The following is a 21029-nucleotide window of genomic DNA, read 5'->3' on the forward strand; positions in this document are numbered from 1 at the left end:
GTGGTTAAAACCTGTAGTGTGCTGGCTCAGACATAGGCTGGAAATTCTGAACTCCTGGCAGGCCCCTGGCTTGTTCTGTGATTGTGTTCCGGTCACGAAGTTTCCCTCTCAGGCCTTTGGTGTGGACTGTGGGAGGGTGGAGCTGCCTGCTTTTCTGAATTTTAAAGTACGGTAGCAGGTGGTGTACAAATATGTGGGTGCAGTGAGGGGATGAGGTCATCTTGCACAGGTCTAGCTGATAGGATAGAATCTTCCTTCTGTTCAACTAGACATTATCTAAGCGCTATTAAGTTAGGGCAGAAACAGCTCTCACTGCCGTATGTGTGGCCACGATCCATGCAGCCCCCGGGAGAGTTTATTATCAGTGTAGCTGAAATGCTGTGCTCTGGGCTTCCAAATCCTGTAGATAATCAATAGACTGCCTGGACCTCTTAAAAAGGAATAGTGAGCAATTCTGACGGTGGGAGCCAGCCACCTCCCCTCTCCCTCCAAGAGATAGGCCTTTCTCTTTTAAGTTCTTGAGACTACGCTGGTAATATCTCCCATGTCAACTCATAGATCAAATCAATTTTATATGCAACCAAACACACAGGGATTCTTATCAGTCATCTCATGGAAAGAATCTAGAGACAAGCCAGGTTCTTCACTGATTTTACAGACCCTTTACCTTTGTGCAGGGAATCCTTGAGAGTTAAGTGAAATCTTAGGAGGAGCTTTTTCTGAAAGAAGCTTTGGTTTAATTAAGAAGAGATAGGCACATGTGGTAGGTAGAGAGTAACTCCTTTGGATTCTTGTATATTATTATGTAGTCCTCTCCATTCATTCGTGCTCTCTGGACTTCAGAGACTGGGGTTAGAATGGAATTGTTTTAGATGCTGTTGTTATTACAAAAGGACAGTTCTTTTTTTGTTGATTCCTATTAGTGTCCTCTTATCATCCTGCCCCATGAAGCATGGAGTGGATCTGTAGTTCTGCACTAAAGTGCTCGGTTGGAACCAGCTCAGCATTTGCCTGTTTACTGCTTCTCTACACATTACAGCTTCCCTACTTCAAATAGTGTTTGAACAGACTAAAAACATGTTTTTGGCTGTCATCCAGAGTTTGGCTTTCACTTCCCCAGTAATGCCATAAAAATGCTCTGTCAAATAAATTCTCGGGAATTGAAAAGAACAAATTCTCTGCTCCATATGATTGTAGATAATAGAAACAGGCTTCAGCTGACCACCTGGCTTGATGCCCATGGACTAGGAAAACCGAATCTCACAGCATCCCTTGGCACTGCTTTCTAGCTATCAGAGTTAATTCTGTGCATGTAATGGATGAGCTTTCCGTTTAAAGAAATCTGCACATAGCATTTATTTCCACTGGGTCTTTTGGGTTCCCTAAAATAGTGTCTTTCCTTATCCTGCACTGTTGCCAATTAGTATATATTATAAAGTTTTTGGACCTAGGATTAATTTTCTGTTGAGTAAATTTCAAGCTGTTAACCATGAACAGAATCCTTCTATGATTTGGGGTTGTGTGTGTGTGTGTGTGTGTTTTGAGAGCAATGTTTCCTGCCCCGGCCTGGATATTGTAGTATCCTTATTATTCAGGACCCTAGCTGGAAGGAGATGGCACATTCAAATTAGGATGATTTAGGGAGGTTTATATATAGAGGGGCTATTCAAAAATGTGTGAATTGGGGTAAGGGGAACACAAGTGATAGTGTGTAACCCAGTGGAACCGCTGGCCCTGGACCAGAAGAAAAGGAAAGAAAGAACCTAGCGATGAAGAGTGTCATTATAGAGAAGGCTGCCTTCAGGATGGTCTGCACAGAGAAAGGCATGGTCTGGCAGTCCAAAGCCACTCATCTCTTCCCTACATCTAATTTCTTGTCAGGGGTCCCCCTTGGCTGAACCCAGTCAGATGCCAGAAGGTGCAGAGGTGCCTATGATTTGGTTCCCATAGGTCAGCTTCCCAGGGCAGAGAGCAGGACAGAAGCAGAATGTGCATTTGGAAGGCAAGTGGAAGGCATCTGGCACATATCTTAGTGGAGGTGTCCAGTGATTTCTAGGAAAAGCATAGACATCTTTTTTTTTTTTTTTTTAAGATTTTATTTATTTATTTGAGAGAGAGATCATGAGAGAGCAAGTGAGCAGGGGCAGGGGAGGGGAGGAACAGAGGGAGAGGGAGAAGCAGATTCCCGACACAGTAGGCGGCTCCATTCCAGAACTCTGGGATCATGACCTCAGCTGAAGGCAGATGTTTCACCGACTGAGCCACCCAGGCTCCCCAAAGGTGTAGAAATCTTAATAGAAAACTTAAACTCACTTTTATTTTTAAATAGCTTTATTGATATGTGATTGACATGCAATAAAGCACGCATATTTAAGTATACAGTTTGATAAGTTTGGATATGTATACACCTGTGAAACCGTCACCACGATCAAGGTAGTGAACTTATCCATCGCCTGCAAAATAATCCCATTTTAATTTCACATTTAAGATATTTTATATGATTCTTATAAAAACATATGGAAAGACACAAGTAAATGAAGCAATGGCAAGTGCAACTCCAAAGTGCTGGAAAGATCCACAGAAAATAAAATTCAAGGCAATGTCAAAGCTTATGAGAAAGCTATTCAATAGTAGCTTATCGTAAATTTAAAAAAAAGATTGTGAGTGTAAATTTTTTTTTTTGTCTTTCCCTTTGTATCTGTTTATTGCCATGCATTTAACCACAATAAAAATCTGTGAATCTGGTCTGTGTAAGCCAGTTTTTGAACTGAGAAAATCAGTGATTAATCAGTATTCAGTAGTGCCAGCAGAACTATAGAGGGGTAGTTCCAGTAAACAGTTTATGTCGTGTTCATATACACCACAGCCAGCTGCTGGGCAGGTCCAGACTTGCTCTCTATAATGCCACACCATCTCTCAAGAAAGCAAAGCGAAATGTAGTGGGGAAGGCTTGCTATGTTATTAATGACAATGCTTACAGTTCTTACTGTGGCACTTGTTGAATGTGGGGTATGTCTTTGGAGATAGAACAAGGATGGGATTTAATTCCTGAGCTTTATACATTCTGCTTTAAATGATAAAAGCCAGTAAATCATTTGCAAACACACTTTTACCATTTATTAATAATTGCTGGCTACCCACAATGACAGCTGATGGAGGCCAGAGAGTTGCAGTTTGCGTTGAGAACTGGCCCTCTCAGTCTTCTGTGTTCCCAGGGCTCCATTTATTTTAGGAAAATCAGGAGTACCTAGCCTTTCCAGGGAAAGCTGTGTCCAGTGCAGAGTTGAATATGACACCCTACCCCCACTTCGTACAAAGGAAAGTACCTCCCTGGCTAAGCCAGGACAAGGAGAAGAGGTGTGAGGTTTGCGGGAAGGGAGTGGCTGCGCAGGCCAGGCCAGAAGCCCCTGGGGAGTGTCCTGGTTGTGTCCCAGCGGGGGGTGGCTTGGCACCCATCAGCACAGGAGCTGTGACAGGGCCACACTGGCTTCCATGCTGGCCTTCAAACTCATCCAGCAAGTTCAGGTCTCAGGGCCCTTGCACTTTTTAAACATTTTTATTTGTTTATTCATGAGAGACATGGAGAAAGAGGGAGAGACACAGGCAGAGGGAGAAGCACGCTCCCTCTAGGGAGCCTGATGTGGAACCCAATCCCAGGACCCCAGGATCACCACCTGAGATGAAGGCAGACGCTCAACTGCTGAGCCACCCAGACATCCCACCTTTGCACTTTTTATTTCTTATGCCTAGATTATCCTTGCCTCATATTTTTGCAAGGCTCTCTTACTCTATCACATGATTCATATTGCTGCCCAAATAGCTCCTTTCTTTTGCCACCCTCTCAAAAAAATCACGTCTGTCACCATCTCCCTGTCCTGCCTTATTTCTCTCCTTGCAGGGACCACTATTGGACATTATAACATCAATTCTCAACCTTTTTGGTCTTAGGTCCTCTGCATGTGCTTAAAAATTATTATAGACCCCCAAAGAGCTTATGTTTCTGTGGGTTATACCTTTCAAAATTCATCATATCAGAAATGAAAATAGAAATTTAAAAATACTTTTGTTCATTGAAAAACAGCAGTAATAATCCCAATACATGTTAACATAAATAACTTATGAAAAATAACTATATTATCCAAAATAAGAGAATTATCTGAGAAGAGTAATATTGTTTTGTGTTTTTGTATGTGTCTTCTATTAATAGAAGATAGCTAGGTTGTTATAATCTGTTGTAATATGTTATTTTGGTAAAAGTTTGTAAAGAACATCTGGCCTCAGACAGGTGGTTAAAAAAGGGAAGGATCATTTTAACAGCCTTTTCATTGTGGATATTCTATTTTAATATCACACCAGATGCAACAAGGGATCATTTCTTAAAGGACGGTTGTTGTGTGGTCCTTGCACCCTGGGCATAATTGTGTGAAACACTCCCAACAGGTGGGTCAGATGGCTGCTTTTTTTCCCCGTCACTGACTTATGAAATTATGGTTTCCATAAAGTGGAATAAGAAAAGCAAATCATTACTTTCATTAGATTTTTAATAACCCTTAAAAAAATCACCAAATCTTGAAAGGTTACAGAGGCTCCTTCCAAACCAAACACTCATTTCTCACATGCACAAAACTTGGAATACTTTTTCCTTCGTAGATCCACGCATCATGTTATGGTTCCTTTCCTTTGAGGTAGAAAGTGAAATCTTAAGTTAATGGTTTCTAACATAATTCCTTGATAAATATTTGTTGAAATATCTAGTGTTTATTAGAGTGCTTTTATTCATTTTTTCCAATCCTGTTTATGATCCAGTACCTTATTTGGGTAAGTGAGTAAAGTGCCATTCAGAAGTATCCTTAAACTGGTACAGGAATAGAATTAAACCGTCAGGTCTGCAGATGTGTTCAAAAAAATAAGGAACCAAGGGCACTTGGGTGGCTCAGTGGTTGAGCGCCTGCCTTCAGCTCAGGGCATGACCTCGGGGTCCCAGGATCGAGTCCCGTGTCGGGCTCCCTGCATGGAGCCTGCTTCTCCCTCCTCCTGTGTCTCTGCCTCTCTCTCTATGTCTCTCATGAATAAATAAATAAAATCTTTTAAAAGAAAAGTAAACAACCACTCTATCTGCTTGTTCAGGATGTTTCAGATCATCTATATATAATTTCATGTTTATCTCTTTAAGATCCACACAGGTTTACAACACCAAATAATCTGGCCCTGTCAGCCCAGCTGCGTCCCTCTGGATGAAAAACTCCTTCCCCAGCTTCTAAAAGAAGCAGGCTACACTACCCATATGGTCGGAAAGTGGCACCTGGGAATGTACCGGAAAGAATGCCTTCCAACCCGCCGAGGATTTGATACTTACTTTGGTAATGGAAATGCACATGTTCGTTTTACAACTTAGCCGAGCTGCAACCGTCTCATAAAACACACCCCAATGTAATCAAATGAAATAACTGGAAACTTGAACACAGAATGAATCAGCCAGCACTGCTGTGGGCAGCTTCCTAGGACCACCTCCACGCCCGGCTCTGCTCAGCGCACGGTGGGCAGCGCCACAGGGGGCACTTCCCTTTGCCAGCGTATTAAATGCCATGTTGGGGCCTTTGAAGATTTGCTATCTTCACATCTGAGACTGTAGTACTCGTGGAGAACCTTATTACCAAAAGGGCATACAGCTTGATTTTTCAGAAATTTCAGGCAAAACTCAATACAAGAATATTTCCTTCACAAAGGTTCAGAATATTGTTTTCTCTCCATGGACTTTCCCACAGATTTCTTTTTTTTTTTTTTTCTGGAGATGGTAGAGGAGACTCTTTTCTACTGGCATCCTTTTCCCCTTCTGTGAGATCTGTTTTTGAAATCACTAGATTGGGGAAAACCAGTCAAAAAAATAAAAGGAGAGAGTCGATAACAAATAGTAATAGGAAGAATAATAAGAAATAAATGGTTTAGGGACTTGATAGTCATATAAAAATGTGAACCCTGAAGTTAGTTTTAAAACTTACCCTCTTTTAACCTCTTACAAATTATGTCTTAATTAACAGCCTATTTATTTTACTAGTGACTGTGTCTTTCTGATGAGTTCTTTTCATACTACGCTATCTGGCTATTTAGCTACCTACGTACTTCTCATTTGTCTCTTCGTTTATTTACAACCTGCATCTGAAAAGGAACTCATGCTGAACATAAAAAGTTTAAAAATAAATAGAAGGTACCTGGGTGGCTCAGTCAGTTAAGTGTCTACTTTGGGTTTAGGTCATGATCTTGGGGTGCTGGGATCAAGCCCCACATCTGGCTCCCTGCTCAGTGGGGAGTCTGCTTCTCCCTCTGCTCCTCCCCCCTGCTCAGACTCTCTCTCTTTCACTTTCCTTTTTCCTCTCTTTCTCTCTTTTTCTCAAATAAACAAAATCTTAAATAGAATAAAAAATCAGGGTGAGTAGAAAAAGATGGAATTGTATCATGGCACTAAATTATGAAAAAACTGCATGGCTGTAGGTGGGGTTCGCACTGAACTCTGTAACTTGAGAATTCTCATGTCCAAATTTAAAAAAAAATATTTTAAAAAAGGAGACAGCTATAAGAGTCACATTATTTATAAGATAAATGGAAGCCAGATGTTCAGGAAGGGTAAAGCATTTTCTGGCTCTTAGACTTGAGAAATTTCTCCTTTGGGAGAAGGTAAGGTGGACAGCATCCTCAAAAACAGCATTTTAGTAATAAAGTGGTGGTTTTCTTGTACATTTGTCTTGAGACATTCCTTTTCATTTAGAGTTGTGCAACTAGCCCCACAATCCTCTGATTGCTTTTTAACAGAGCATCTAAGTCATAACTTTCGCGAGCACCAAAGTGCATTTTAGTGATTATGTGGGGCCTAGACGATGCAGTTGAAGCCCACAGCTGTGTCATGTTGTGTTGGATCCAGTGTCAAGTTGAGATGCAAGGACATCAGACAGGAGGCTGTATGTGCCCCGCTCCCATCCAGGTCCTCTAGCAGACATTGCTAAGCAATCATGGCATTCTTTCTTAATGAACCTGACTATATCCTCCACATCCTCAAATAACTGTTAAAGTCAGACTTGGGTGTAAGAGCTCTTTGTCATTTTGCAAATTCTAGAGGAAAAACAGCCTGTATGTCCCTTGACAATTTTCAATTAGACCTTTGCTGAAAGATAGATCAATACTTGTACTCTGGCAAGTGTTTAAAAACAGCTTTAGACTATAGACTATAGCTATTTTAATTTTCTTTTCTTTTTCTTTTTTCTTTTTTTTTTTTTTTTACTAAAACCCAAATCACATATTTAAAAATTCAATTGGCTAGAAGAAAATCATATCCTTTTATAAGAGTTGAGAAGCCTGAGGATTGAGATGAACGAACACCCCACACCCATATAGACTTGTAGTTGGAGGGGATAATGACCATGCAGCTGTTATCACTATTATGACGTAGATGTTCTGTTTAAAAGCAGTCAGATGATTGTGGGGCTGGTTGCACAACTCTGAATACCTTAAAGACCACTGATTTGGACACTTTAAGTAGGTAACTTATATGGTATTGTGCATTAGACCTCAATAAAACTGTTAAGCAAAAACGTCAGAGATTTAGTTGTTCAAAAAGTATGTTCTGATTTTTCCCCAATATAACATAGGATGCCATCTTCTTTTAGCTCATCATGTAAGTTCAAATTTGTGAAGCCCTGTTTGAGAAAAGCTGTATGTGATTGCCACATGGTTGTTTGGTATCAGTCTGGCTAAATATGTAAATAAATAGTTCTATTCCTGGAATTCTCCTGTGGTTATATCTTTTTAAATATTTATAATTAAAATTTTTTTAAAAAGTAGCCTCCATGCCTAGCATGGAGCCCAATGTGGGGCTTGAACTCACCACCCTGAGATCAAGGCCTGACCTGAGATCAAGAGTCAGACACATAACCTACAGAGCCACGCAGGCACCCTTACAGTTTTGTATTCTTTTAATCAAGTATATCCTATGCTTATACTCTCTCAAGTAATGGAAAACAATTTACATTTACAGAGAAATAAACGGAAGTGATTTCCTCAAGCTCTTAACACCCAGGAGTTATTAAAAATTCCAGAAGAACCCCAGTGTCCTAACCTCTCTAATCATCCATGTAAGGCCTAAGATCACTTTTATGGATACGTTTCTTTCTCTATTATATATTAATTAACAAATATATTTGATTTCCCTTTTTGTTATATACATTAGGGGAAAAGATTAGCATTTAAAATGTGATCTGGGGCACACGGATGGCTCATTCGGTTAAGCCTCTGACTCTTAATTTTGGCTCAGGTCATGATGTCAGGGGTCATGAGATCAAGCCCCACATCTAACTCCACACTCAGTGAGTAGTCTGCTTGAGATTCTCTTCCACCCTCTCACTTTGCTGAATCTCTAAAATAAATTAATTAATTGAATTTTTTAAAAAGTGGTCTTAGACCAAGGTATTCACTGTATTCGGGACTTTGAATTTATTGAATCGTGGAAAAGGAAATTAATTAAAAATGAATTCATTTTTTATGTAAACTGCATAAGGCTTTTGATTGGTATTATAGAGGATGCTTAGGACTGAAGAAAGGGCTAGGCCAATTTTATCCACCTCATTTTAAGGTTAATAAACATTATTTGTTAGGAGATGGTTCAGAGTCCAGCACAGCTTATTTCTTTTTAATAGCTCTATTGAGGTATAACTTACACACCATCTAACTCACCCAACTAACGTGTACAGATTATTGATTTTTAATAAATACACAGGGTTGTGCCACTGTCATTACAATCCAATTGTAGAATATTTTCATCACCCCAAAAAGAAAACCCATCTCTGTTAGCAGTCACTCCTGATTTTCCCCAAACCTCACCAGCACTAGGTAACCACTAACATAACTTTTTGTCTCTATAGATTTGCCTATTCTGGATATTACATATAAATGGAATAATACAATATGCAGCACAGCTTATTTTAATATTTTAGGAAAATATACAACATTTGCAGAAACCACTTTAGCTGAGACAACCCACTTCCTTTCATGTTTATATTCAAATTGTGGGCTAGGCAGTTGATGACATTTACATTTCGGGCAAAACTGAGATCAGGGTTGTAGACAAATCTGCTTTCAGTGCCCCACGGTAGTTTGATCTGCTGGCTCTGTTAAATTATGTCTAGAGCTCCTCTTTGGTAAGGTTTATGTCTTCCACCAGTGGGTGTCAGCATCTGACTAAAGATGATTCCTCCTAGAGCTGCTACTATAAATAACCTTGAAGCCAGTCTCCCAAGGTCGGTATCAACATTATTTGAATCCTGTGTTCATTTATGTGATTACCTCAGAGAAATCACATTGACTATGTGCTATTTTTGCCATTAGATAGCTTTAAAAGATTAAGATTTTATCACCTTTACTGAATTTGAACTCTGATTTTTAAAAATGGATTTACTTAGAATCATCTACTTTGAGAGTTACATGACAGAGCCTTGTGTTCCGAAGACTTGACTGAGGAATGGATTTGAATTTTTTTTACAATAACATTTTAATGCCTCCTGCTAGCAAATATAGAGATGTTAAGAAGTGGTGCTCTGATTAGCCTTGTCATTTGATTAGCCTTGTCATGGGTAATCAATTGCACTGGGCAATTAAATGCTGAAACATTAGTTTGTTTAACAAGTTTTATGCTATGCTGACTACTTTCATCTCCCATTCATGTTGTAGGATATCTCCTAGGTAGTGAAGATTACTATTCCCATGAGCGCTGTACATTAATTGATGCTCTAAATGTCACACGATGTGCTCTTGATTTTCGAGATGGTGAAGAAGTTGCAACAGGATATAAAAATATGTATTCAACAAACATATTTACTGAAAGAGCAACAGCCCTCATATCTAACCATCCACCAGAGAAGGTAAGCCTTTCTCTTTTATCGATATCAAAATTGTGTTAAGATATACTGCAGGTGAGTATAGGAAAAGGCTGCTTGTTTAGGAGAAGATCTAAAAAAATTCTAGGGGAGTTGTGTTCAAATTTTGGAGTATATTGGTATCTGCTTGGGGAAGCTTGATAAAAGTAGAAATTTCTGGAATCCCTCTCTGAAAGTCTGATTCCTTAGTTCTGGGGAAAATCCATACACCAGAATTTTAATTAATTAATTAATTGATTTTTGTTTATTTATTTATATTTATTTTTAACACAAGTCTTGAAGTCACAACCCTGAGATCAAGACCTGAGCTGAGGTCAAGGGTCAGATGCTTAACTGATATATGATGTATGATGTATGGGATGATGTATGGTGTATGATGTATGGGAGCAACCCAGCTGCCCCCATACATCAGCATTTTAAAGAAACTCTTTAGGGGTGATTCTGACACCATGTGGTCCCCAGATTGCATTTTGAGGAATATTGTTTCTACAGTGTTTTAGTAGAAATATAGTTTTATTATTTTGGTGCATTTTATGTGCTGTAAGTAATTAGTACATTGACTTTTTTTAAATGATAGGCTCATGTACAAGATGAGGCTGTATTATGGCAAACTTTCTGTTAAGAGATCGACAGACTTTGGATTTAGCACAAGTCTTCTTTGTGTTTGGCCTCCCTAGGTTATTTTGGCTATTCTAGATATTTTGCATTCCCATGTTAATTTTAGAATCACCTGGTCAATTTCTACCAAAAAGTTGCTGCTTGGATGTGGATTTCCTTGCCTCTGTAGACCAACATGGGGAGAATGTATGTCTTAACAATATTGTCTTTCACTCCATAAACATGGTATACTGATGAGCCTATTTTTCACATTTACTGCATTGAAGCCATTGTGTATGTCATGTACTGAAATCTTTTGACTTATCTCAAGGTAAAATAGAAAAGAGTGTGAATTGCCTTAAACATTTTGTTGTTGTTGTTGCTGCTGTTGTTAATCTAGAGTTAGCTTCCTAAGCTAAATTCTCTGGATACACTTTTGAAATTGGGTCACATATTTGTGTTGTCAGATGCTGGGCTCAAATGTGGCTTCGTTAAGAATTGAATTAGCACACTGATGAAATTAGTCCTTCAATAAGACCCTGATAGGGCAAACTACAGGATGTGCAGTATTATCTGGTACTTCCAGTTTTCTGTATTTTGTTTCTTTGACAATTACTGAATGGCCTCAGAGCAGATCACAGTTTGGATTTAGATTAATATACCTGTTTAGACGTGGTACCTGGCAGCTGACTCCCTTTTTTTAATTTTTTTTTTCTGACTCCCTTTTTGACATGGTTTCTTCCTGGCTGTGCCTTTGCCTGTTCTAACTCAGTATTGGGGGTCTTCCCTGGTACCCATCCTCAGTTTTACACCACTCTTACATGCTTCCTTCTTGGAGTAACTATACATCTGGTGGAAAATGGAAGATCAGAACATCTCTCAAATATGTGAACATATGCAGGTTTTAAATCTAGATCTAAACCGGGAATGCCTGGTTGGCTCAGTCAGTTAAGCATCTGCCTTTGGCTTGGGTCGTGATCTTGGGGTTCTGAGATCAAGCCCCACATTGGGCTCCCTGCTCAGCAGGGAGTCTGCTTCTCCCTCTCCTGTGCCAGTCCCCCCTGCTTGTGTGTGTGTGTCTCTCTCTCAAATAATTAAATAAAATCTTTTTTTAAAAAAAATCTAGATCTAAACCAATATTGAGAGAGTTGGAAAGATAGCTGCTGGGTATTTGGCCTAGGTTCTCTGTTTTCCTCTGTATGCTTGGTATTCTATAGATAGTGCGAAAAGCCCAAAGAACAAGATAAAGCCTTAAGGGAATTGTGGTTCCTGTCTTATCCTTTGAGTTATGCACCCTTTTACAGATAAGCAAGCAAGAAATTTGTTCAAGGTCACAGAGCTACTTAGAGTCCAAATCAGAATTTAAACCCATTCTGTTTGACTCCAGAGCTCAATGCACTCAACACGCGTCCCGAGTTTACAGCTAATATCCAAGACTAGAGATTATTAGCCTCAGTGTATGATTCAGCTTGATGGTTCCAGTCTTGACAGTATGTTGGGCTCATCTGGAAACCTTGTAATAAAGATCGGTAACAAATATTGTGATTTATTGGTGCCGGTGTGGGGAGGTGTCATTGGCATTTAATGACCCTTCTGCCCCCACCTTTCTCTCACCAGTGATTCTGAGGTGCAGCCACTATTGACTCCCTTCAAACACACAGAGGACAAGCTCAGGCCAACTGCCTTTTACAGGCTTACAGTAAAACACTACCTTAATCATGTAACAACTGTAATATGCCTACAGCAAAAGTTAGTTCCCATTAGGCAACAATAGAGTATTCTCTCACAGTGCCTGTAACATTAAGTGGATAAGAGGAAGCAGCTGGGTGAAGTAGTTCTTTGTGGGTGGGCTGCCTTATCTGGTGTGGTGCGGAAAGCACAGGAACTGTGGGAAGTGAGTCCCTAAGAGCTTGCAAGCCATCCAAAGTTGTGTTAGTAATATAGTGCTGCTCGTAGGTAGCATTGTGGGAATTTCCAGATGACAGGATGGTCATTTTCTGACAGTGTCTAAAATGTTCTGAAGCAGTGTCCAGCATGCCCAACGGCCTCAAGGTCAAGTTTCAAGCGTAGATAAATGCATGAAATAATCGATACAGAATAACAGCCCCAGAGTGTTTGTTTAAGATAGCAAATGCAGACGTTTACATTATCAGTTCTTAGTAAACTGATGCATCATCACATAGTTCCAGGAGCTGAGCTTTTCCTCATTTTATCCCAACGTTGACTCTGATTCCGTACTAATTTCTTAGGTGCTATATATAGACTATAACATAGGCCACTTGTCCTAAGATGGAAATCATTAAAGAAATACACATGAAGTATCCACAGGCCATCTTAAAAATGTGCCTATTTTAAAGAGCACTTGAAGGGAAAAGAGCATATGGAGCAATTTTGTAATAGAAACAGTTGGTGCTGGATTCAGGGAAATACTGCTAATAGCCACTGCACACATGTTGGGAAGGAATGTCTTTTTTTTTCTCCAGGATAAATCCCTCAGTACTAACACTACAGTGTAAAAGCAACATGTCCACAAAATATTGTTCAGTTAAAATAGTCCCCCCTCAACACTTTGTAGAATAAAAATAAATGTTTTCTCATAAACCTAAATCTACTAGAAGCTTCTTAAAGCAAATGTGAATTTCTAGTGGTAGACACTTTTTTCCTGACACAGTTTGGGAAGAAATGTCTTAGTTTGAAAGTCAGTAGAGCAATAGAGCAATAATTTAAAACTGCATCACATATTTTTGAAATTTTTGCTTTAAATTAGGAAAATATACTAAAGAAATAAAAATAAGGCTTTCTTCCTCACTGGAATTAGGTTTCGTAGCATGGTGAGGATATTTAGAGTATATATCTTAGGAATCGAATGGCATAAGAATGGGAGAAGAAGGGCAGCCTGGGTGGCTCAACGGTTTAGCACTGCCTTCAGCTCAGGGTGTGGTCCTGGAGACCCTGGATCGAATCCCACATCAGGCTCCCTGCATGGAGCCTACTTCTCCCTCTGCCTGTGTCTCTGCCTCTGTGTGTGTGTGTGTGTGTGTGTGTCTCATGAATAAATAAATTAAATCTTTAAAAAGAAAGAAAGGGAAAATAACTTTCAGCATCTTACCAATATGCTAGTAACTTTAGATAGTAATGTCATAAGGTTGTATAATACTTAAACATTTGGTCATGCTTCACATTTAGGATTCTGTTTTAAATTCCAAGGAAACCTGAAAGTGTTAGAGTTGGTCTAAAGGTGGCAGCTGGGATCCCTGGGTGGCACAGCGGTTTAGCGCCTGCCTTTGGCCCAGGGCGCGATCCTGGAGACCCGGGATCGAGTCCCACGTCGGGCTCCTGGTGCATGGAGCCTGCTTCTCCCTCTGCCTGTGTCTCTGCCTCTCTCTCTCTCTGTGACTATCATAAATAAATAAAAATTAAAAAAAAAAATAAAGGTGGCAGCTGTAACTGGCGTGGTCAGAGCAGGAATTGGCACCCAAGAAAGAGCAAGGGAAAAATCAAGGTTTGGCATAAACGTGGAGGTTCATGGAGATGAAAATCAGCCCAGGACTACGGTGTTTTAAATTATGGCTGTAAGGTCAGAATGGGCCCGCAAGTCTCCAAAGACCAACACGTGCCTGGGTTGGAACTCAAGTCAGTAGCCAGTGTAGTAATCCTGAGTCCATCCCCAGGATGGCAGCTTGTTTATGGTTAACAGTGAGCTGAAGCCACGTAGGTGGGTGTGGGGAAATTGGCGATGTGTTCACTAGCGGGGGGTCCTACAACAAGTGGCTTGCAGGCAGGGTCCCCATTGTAGTTGGAGAACCTCAGAGCCCTAGTTAATTATTCTTTCCTCTAGGCCACCATGTAGTACAAAGAACAAAATACTCTGTTAATTTTTTTTCATTTAAAAATAGTATTGAAATGTTTCATACCCAGCAGTATGGGAAATGAGTTGTTTCATGGATAAAGTTCACCTGGTAAGTGTTGGAACTTTATTTTTACGATATTGGATGGAAGTACTCTCAGTTATGTTGCCGTGGGCCTCACTTTATTAAAAGGACTGCACTGTACATCATTCTGCGTCCTTCTGGTGAGCCAGAGACCTATGGATATGTGTCCCTGTCCACCTGTACGCTGCATGGCCCTCGATTACTGCTGGTTACATGAGGAGAAAAAAAAAAGAAAATGGATTTTGTTCAAGGAACACTTTTATCTATATTTGTAAGTTACTAGAATGTGGTTGGTGGTAGTGCGAGGCCTTTGCCTGGCCTGTGACAGTCATAGGCCTCATCCCTCAGAGGGGATATTCACTCCTCTTCTCAGCTATGCTCCTTCTCTTTGAACTAACAGAAGCCTGACTGGAAAAATGGGGGAATTGGTGCACTTTTGTAACTTTGACCCCTCAAGAATAATGGTCATGTCTTTAGCTCCCTAGGGAATAATTATAGGAAAGATTTTCAGGTAATATTTTGCTGTATTTGCAAGACTCTCTAATGATGGTCCAATAATCATTTTTCCCCCTGATGTGGTTATAAGAACTCTTTCTCACCACCCTCCCTGGCCATCGCCTCTAGAGATCACTTGCTGGCGGGGAATAACCTGCCCTCTTTCTCCTTTCTCTCCTTCACCATATGGGTTGCCATGTTGTTGCTAATGACCTGGATGAGGGCATCTTCTCCTTAAGTGGTGAGCTCCTTCTCTCCATCCCTGCCCCAGAGAAGCCAGACCAGGGTCACAAACTCTGGTGTTTACAGAGGTCAGGCCGCTGACCTACTAAGTGAAGCCATTCAGGTAGAACAGTGGGGAAGCTCTAGAAACCAGAGAGCGAGGGACGCCCGGGTGGCTCAGCAGTTGAGTGCCTGCCTGCCTTTGGCCCAGGGTGTGATCCTGGAGACCCGGGATCGAGTCCCACATCAGGCTCCCTGCATGGAGCCTGCTTCTCTCTCTGCCTCTCTCTCTCTCTCTCTCTCTCTCTCTCATGAATAAATAAATAAAATCTTTTTTTTTTTTTTTTAAGAAAGAAACAAGAGAGCACTTGAGAGTGAGGCCTCTATTTCATGTTCCAGCCATTTGTTACCAGATGGAGTGTGGGCACGGAGTTGTCGGATTTGTGATTTTTCAAGAAGAATTCTTTAAAAACCACTGAGTTTTATGTGATATTTCCTGATTTTAAAAACTTTGTGTGGGCTGCAAATTGTTGTAGCCTTCCAATATTTAATCCTGCCCTCATCCAGACCATGGCTGGTGGTGGGGGACAGGGCCAAAGGCCCAGATGGCTGCTCCCACAGCAGACCCCTTCACGATGGTCCGGGAGAGATCAGAAGTTTTGCTGTTTGTGTGGCTGGAGCAGAAAGGGTGTGTGTTGAGGGGGAGCGGAGGCAGAGCTAAGGCAGTGTCAAAGATTGTAGTATTGATCTTCGAAGTTGCAATTTGGAATGTTTTCCCATGGAAGTAATGCACAAATGGAGCATAGGTTCAACGTCATCGTAGCTATCATTCCATCACCTAACTTCCTTCATTAAATAGGTTTTAAAGCGATGACTTTGATATTTAATAGCTATTTTTAACATTTTGATTTTGGGGAAGAAGTGTTTCTAAGTTCTAAAGATCTACACTAAAAATAATCTTTTAGGTATCTTTTTGAATGTTGTTTATGTATGTTTGATACTCTATCCTGCAAGGTGTATCATATAGGATTTTTAAAAAATTATCAACAGTAATGAAGAATGAAATATGAGGCTCCCCCCTCCCAATCTGCTTTCTAACTTTCTCCCATTCCATTTTGAGATTTAAATGCCTCAAATACTCTAACGGAATTGTATTATTATTCTTGGATTGAACAGTCGTTGTCTCTTTGAGGGTTTTCAGGTCATTAAGGAATTCTGTAGGAGCACAGTGAAGAGAGTGTTTTCAGAAAGGCTCATTAAAAAATGAGAGGCTGACCTGGAAAGCCACTAATGTTAAATGCTATAAATTGGTATAAAAGGTAAAATAGAATCAGCATATCACACTCCTTAGTTTCCAGGAATTAAATTGGGATTATGTTTGGTCCTTGATAAAAGACTAGCAAGACATGGTATCCACTTGTTTTCTCATATGAAAAATCCTTAACTCTTTCCTAATAGGTGGGAACTTGGTTTTTGGCTAAAGCAAAAAGCTAAAGCATCTATTGGTACATATCTGCACTGTAACAGTGGAGTTTCCAATAGGAAATTGCTCTGCAATTAATATGAATGTGGACATATCATATAGCCTTCCTAAGCCCCAGTTAACTTACCTGTGAAATGGGTGTAAACAGGCTGGATTTGAGTATTACATGAGACAATATGTAGATTGGTATCACGGTATCTAGCACACAGATAACCTTTAATATATAGTTGTTATTGTTGGTTATTGATATTGCTATCATTTGTTTGGATTAGAGCCTTCTAGGCCATTGTGGAACTCCAACTTTTGTTTTTAATTTTTTGTCTTACATCTTCTGTTACATTGCTGATATTTTTATTGATGCTAATAGTTCACATAGCATAAAATTCACCCAATTAAAGTATACAGTTCAGTAGTAAACTCATAGAGGTGTGCAAACATCACCATAATCTAAATTGAAAACATTTTCATCACCCCCAAAAGAAACCTCATTCCTCTTAGCACTCACCATTCCTCATACTCCCTCAGCTCCCTACAGCCCTAGGCATCTTTTGAGTATCTTTTCATGAGCTTATTGTCCATTTGTGTATCTTCTTTGGAGAAATGTCTATTCAAATTCTTTTACCATCTTGTAATTGGGTTGCCTCTTGTTATTTGGTTGTGAGAGTTCTTCAGATATACTGGATACAGTCCCTTGTCAGATAAATGATTTACAAACATTTTCAAGCTATCTGTGGGTTGCATCGATAGTACTTTTATTAACTGATCCATCTGGACTTATGTCTCTATATTTAATACTTCCATACCCTCTTAACTGATTTGCAAAACTCTCTTTCCAGCCTCTATTTCTCTACCTTGCTCTTCAGTCTGTCCACGAGCCTCTCCAGGTCCCCGAGGAATACCTGAAACCCTACGACTTTATCCACGATAAGAACAGGCGTTACTATGCAGGAATGGTGTCTCTCATGGATGAAGCAGTGGGAAATGTCACGGCAGCCTTAAAAAGCCACGGGCTCTGGAACAACACGGTGTTCGTCTTCTCCACGGGTAAGTCTGTCGATAGGAAAATCATCTCTTGGCAAAGCCTAGGACGTGGTATTCGATAAATGGAATGAAGACAAATTGGAGCGTTTAGCAGCTCCTTATTAAAATAAATGTTAACTGTGCGAGTGGAGACAAGATAATAATGGATAGAAAAATGTGTCTAAGGAAAAGCATTATGGGCCTTCCCCCTCTTCCTTCAGATAGCAACATACTCTGGCAGGAAGCTCTCCCCACCTGAGTAAGTGTGAGCAGACATCACTGCTATGCAGGGCCGTGGGCATCACTGGAGTGGCCTGTTCCTGGTGGTCTGCGGCCCAGGTACCCTCTGTGACTAGGACTTCTGCTGCCTAGAGGGTTCCATCTCAGTGTAGAGGCAGATCATGGCATTAAGAAGACAGATGAGAAATGGAGCCATTTAAATCTAGGCTAGAGTCACCACATATCGATTTTTTTGTATTCAGATTGTTTTCTGACAATAAAATTCATACGTATCGATTAGAGAAAAAGACAGAAAAGGAGGAGGAAAAAAAAGTGTTTGAAAATAGTTTTCATTATGGCAGTGCCCTTCTGATTCTGCATCTGGTATACCACAATTTTTTTTCCCTCTCATTAGACAGAGTTTTCTAAGATTTCCCTATGATGTGCTATGGGCGTAGGTCTTGGTTTACTCCTTATGCAGAGTATTCAGAGAGCACTTTGTATCTAAAAATGAAGATGATTTTTTTAATGGGAAGTTTTCTTGTATTATTTATTTCAGAATTGTTTGACCCTCCATCCTACCTTTCTCCTCTTCTCTCTTTACGAAACTTCTCTTACTTGGATAGTGGATCATCCTCTAATTTCCTTAGTTTTTTTTCTCTCCTATTTACTTTTCTTCTGCTATTTGGGAAATTTCCTTGTCATTATTTTGTAACCTTTTCTATTAAATTCAGTGCAACTACTATATTTTTTAATTATCAAGAACTCTTATTTTCTGATAATTCCTTTTTTATAAAGTTCTGTTTTTACTTTATATGTAATGATTTCTTTCTCCAAAGCCTGTCCTCTTAGCTATTAATTTTATGTTGGTATGAGTATGTTTGTAGATATGTATATACGCCTATGTATACTTGTATGTGTATATGTATATGCGAACCCATACATATATTTTTAAGTTTACTTGTACTTCCAACATTGCCTCTCTTCCTTCTAAGGTCATTTTTGTCTTCTTTGGCCTGTCTTTCATGAAAAAGACTTTCTCAAATCCCTGGTGATTCTTGGCTAAAACCTAAAAATTTGATTGCAAACTTCAAGGGTGAGGACAGGACTTCTGGTGAATTTTACTGTCAAGTGACTACGTGAGGCATGTGCCATGACATGTCGTGGAATTAATTTGGGTATTCTACTGATAATTGGTTTGTTTTTTTAAGAGTAGTTTTGTTTTTGCTTTTAATTAGGCATTGTTATTGAATCTAGCATTTAATGAGCATTTACTCTGTGTAGGACAGAGTTCACAGTGCTTCACATGACTTAGCTCAGTTCATTCTCATAATAATTATCTGGGGACAACTATTATCCCATTGTGCAGTTGTAAGAACTGAAGCACAAAGAGGCTGAGTATTCTGCACAAGGCCACACAGCTGGGCAGAGCCAGGCAGCAACCTTTCTGATTCCACTGCAGCTTCCTGAGATGATGCCAATGACGACCTGGATGTTCTTATTGGACCTCATCGCATAGCGGCCCTTTCCCCGTAGTTGGCTGCCATATTGATCTCCTGGGGAGCCTAGGCACGGCCCAGAGAGGCATTCATCCTGAGCAGTCAGTGTCGTTCAGTTACTTTAGTACTGTGCAAATACTCCAATTTTCTAAGTATGCCCTCATGCGAAATGGATTGAATGTAAGATAACATGTATCCTCCCCGTCAACTCCCCAAACTCACCGTCTTCCAAAAAAAATGTTGATTTCTTATACTTGAGTCCTTACAAGATCTCTCATATTCTGAGAGTCTTCTCAATTTACTTGATTTTGAACAGCCTGGTAAAGCACTTTAATCAGGTCTGGAATTGAATGCTTATAGAGGTCGCTAGAAAGAATCAATAAAAAAAGAGACCAAGACATTTAATACTGAGTTAGTAATTATTCCTGGGAAATGACCTCACAGTTGCAAGAATTGAAAGTTATAAGTTTATAAAGCAAGACTTTGTGGTAGAGATCAGAATTATGCAATTTGAGGATAAATGATTTCCTGAAATGAAAATATATGTGGATCAATGTATCATGTGTAGACTGAAAAGTGCTCAGACAAAAGTGAAGATGGTACTTCTGGAAAACTGTTATATAGCTCAACGTGGCTCCTGTAACGATGGTTATTGCTTATCAAGTATGTATGGGAAGAGGTGGAATAACATTTTTTCTGGATATGTGAGAGTTGGGAAAAGGCAATATTCTAAGATCTTTTATTATATGATTTCAAATGCGTTTGCATAACCGTATTTTAAATAGTTGACTGTTTCATAAACATCCCTAATGTATTATTTATTCAAGTATTCAAGTTGTCAAAAATAATTTTGGAAGCTTTGCATTGAGATAATGGGGATTACCTTATAATAAGGCTGCTTTATATTCTTGCACTATGATATATTAATGGGTACATTAATCTGGGACTGTCTTTCCTTTGCGGGCTAAATCCAATTTGATCATGTGTACATATTTTTATTATACTGCTGAGTTCAGTTAGCTAGGGTTCTATTTAGGATTTTTACGTCAATTCAGAAGTGAAAGTGGGGTTGGTGGCTTCTTTTCTCCCTGTCAGGTCTGTTATCTTGGTTATGTTCACTTCATAAAATAGTTTGGATGAATTTCCTTCTTTTATGCTCTGGAACAGTTTACAGATTTCTTGAAAGATCTCTCTGGTTGAGCTGGTCCCTGGAACCTTTTTTGGAGGATTTTTTTTTGAATCTCCATAGTTTAGATCTTTTTCTGAGTTATATCTAGGTGTAGGTCTTTAAAATATTTAAAATTAATTTTGCCTGAAATATATGGGCCCTTTGATCTGTATGCTAAGATTAGTTTTCACTCTGGAAGTTTTCCTTGTACATATTTTAGCTTATTGCTTTAGTTCTGCTCTATTTATTTCTCAAAAATAGCTTTAATTAATAGGTTGAATCACTGATTCAGATTTTCTCTCATTATTTTCAGTTTTCTGTCCTTTTTCTCAGTCTTTTGAATCCCTCTGCATTACTAGTTAGACATTTTTGCAACTTGGCTTCTGTTCTTTAGGGTCTCTGATATTGATTATTATTGATTGTATTTTTAGTTTCTTGTAATCCTTCCTTTGCCTCAATCAGTTCCTTTTTCTT

At 39.5% G+C, this 21029-nt stretch overlaps 1 protein-coding gene across 7 annotated transcripts in view; it reads left to right on the forward strand.

The window, feature by feature from the left end:
- The window catches only part of ARSB (arylsulfatase B), a 186304-nt gene that overhangs the window by 11777 nt on the left and 153498 nt on the right, over positions 1 to 21029 (forward strand). For all 7 annotated transcript variants that reach the window (XM_077867150.1, XM_077867164.1, XM_077867171.1 and 4 more), the window contains exons 2-4: positions 5174 to 5360; positions 9715 to 9905; positions 17486 to 17693. In XM_077867150.1, the coding sequence (XP_077723276.1) occupies positions 5174 to 5360; positions 9715 to 9905; positions 17486 to 17693 (586 nt within the window). The remainder of the gene's footprint in view (positions 1 to 5173; positions 5361 to 9714; positions 9906 to 17485; positions 17694 to 21029) is intronic.

Source organism: Canis aureus, chromosome 2 (genome assembly GCF_053574225.1).
Source record: "Canis aureus isolate CA01 chromosome 2, VMU_Caureus_v.1.0, whole genome shotgun sequence".
Taxonomy (NCBI): domain Eukaryota; kingdom Metazoa; phylum Chordata; class Mammalia; order Carnivora; family Canidae; genus Canis; species Canis aureus.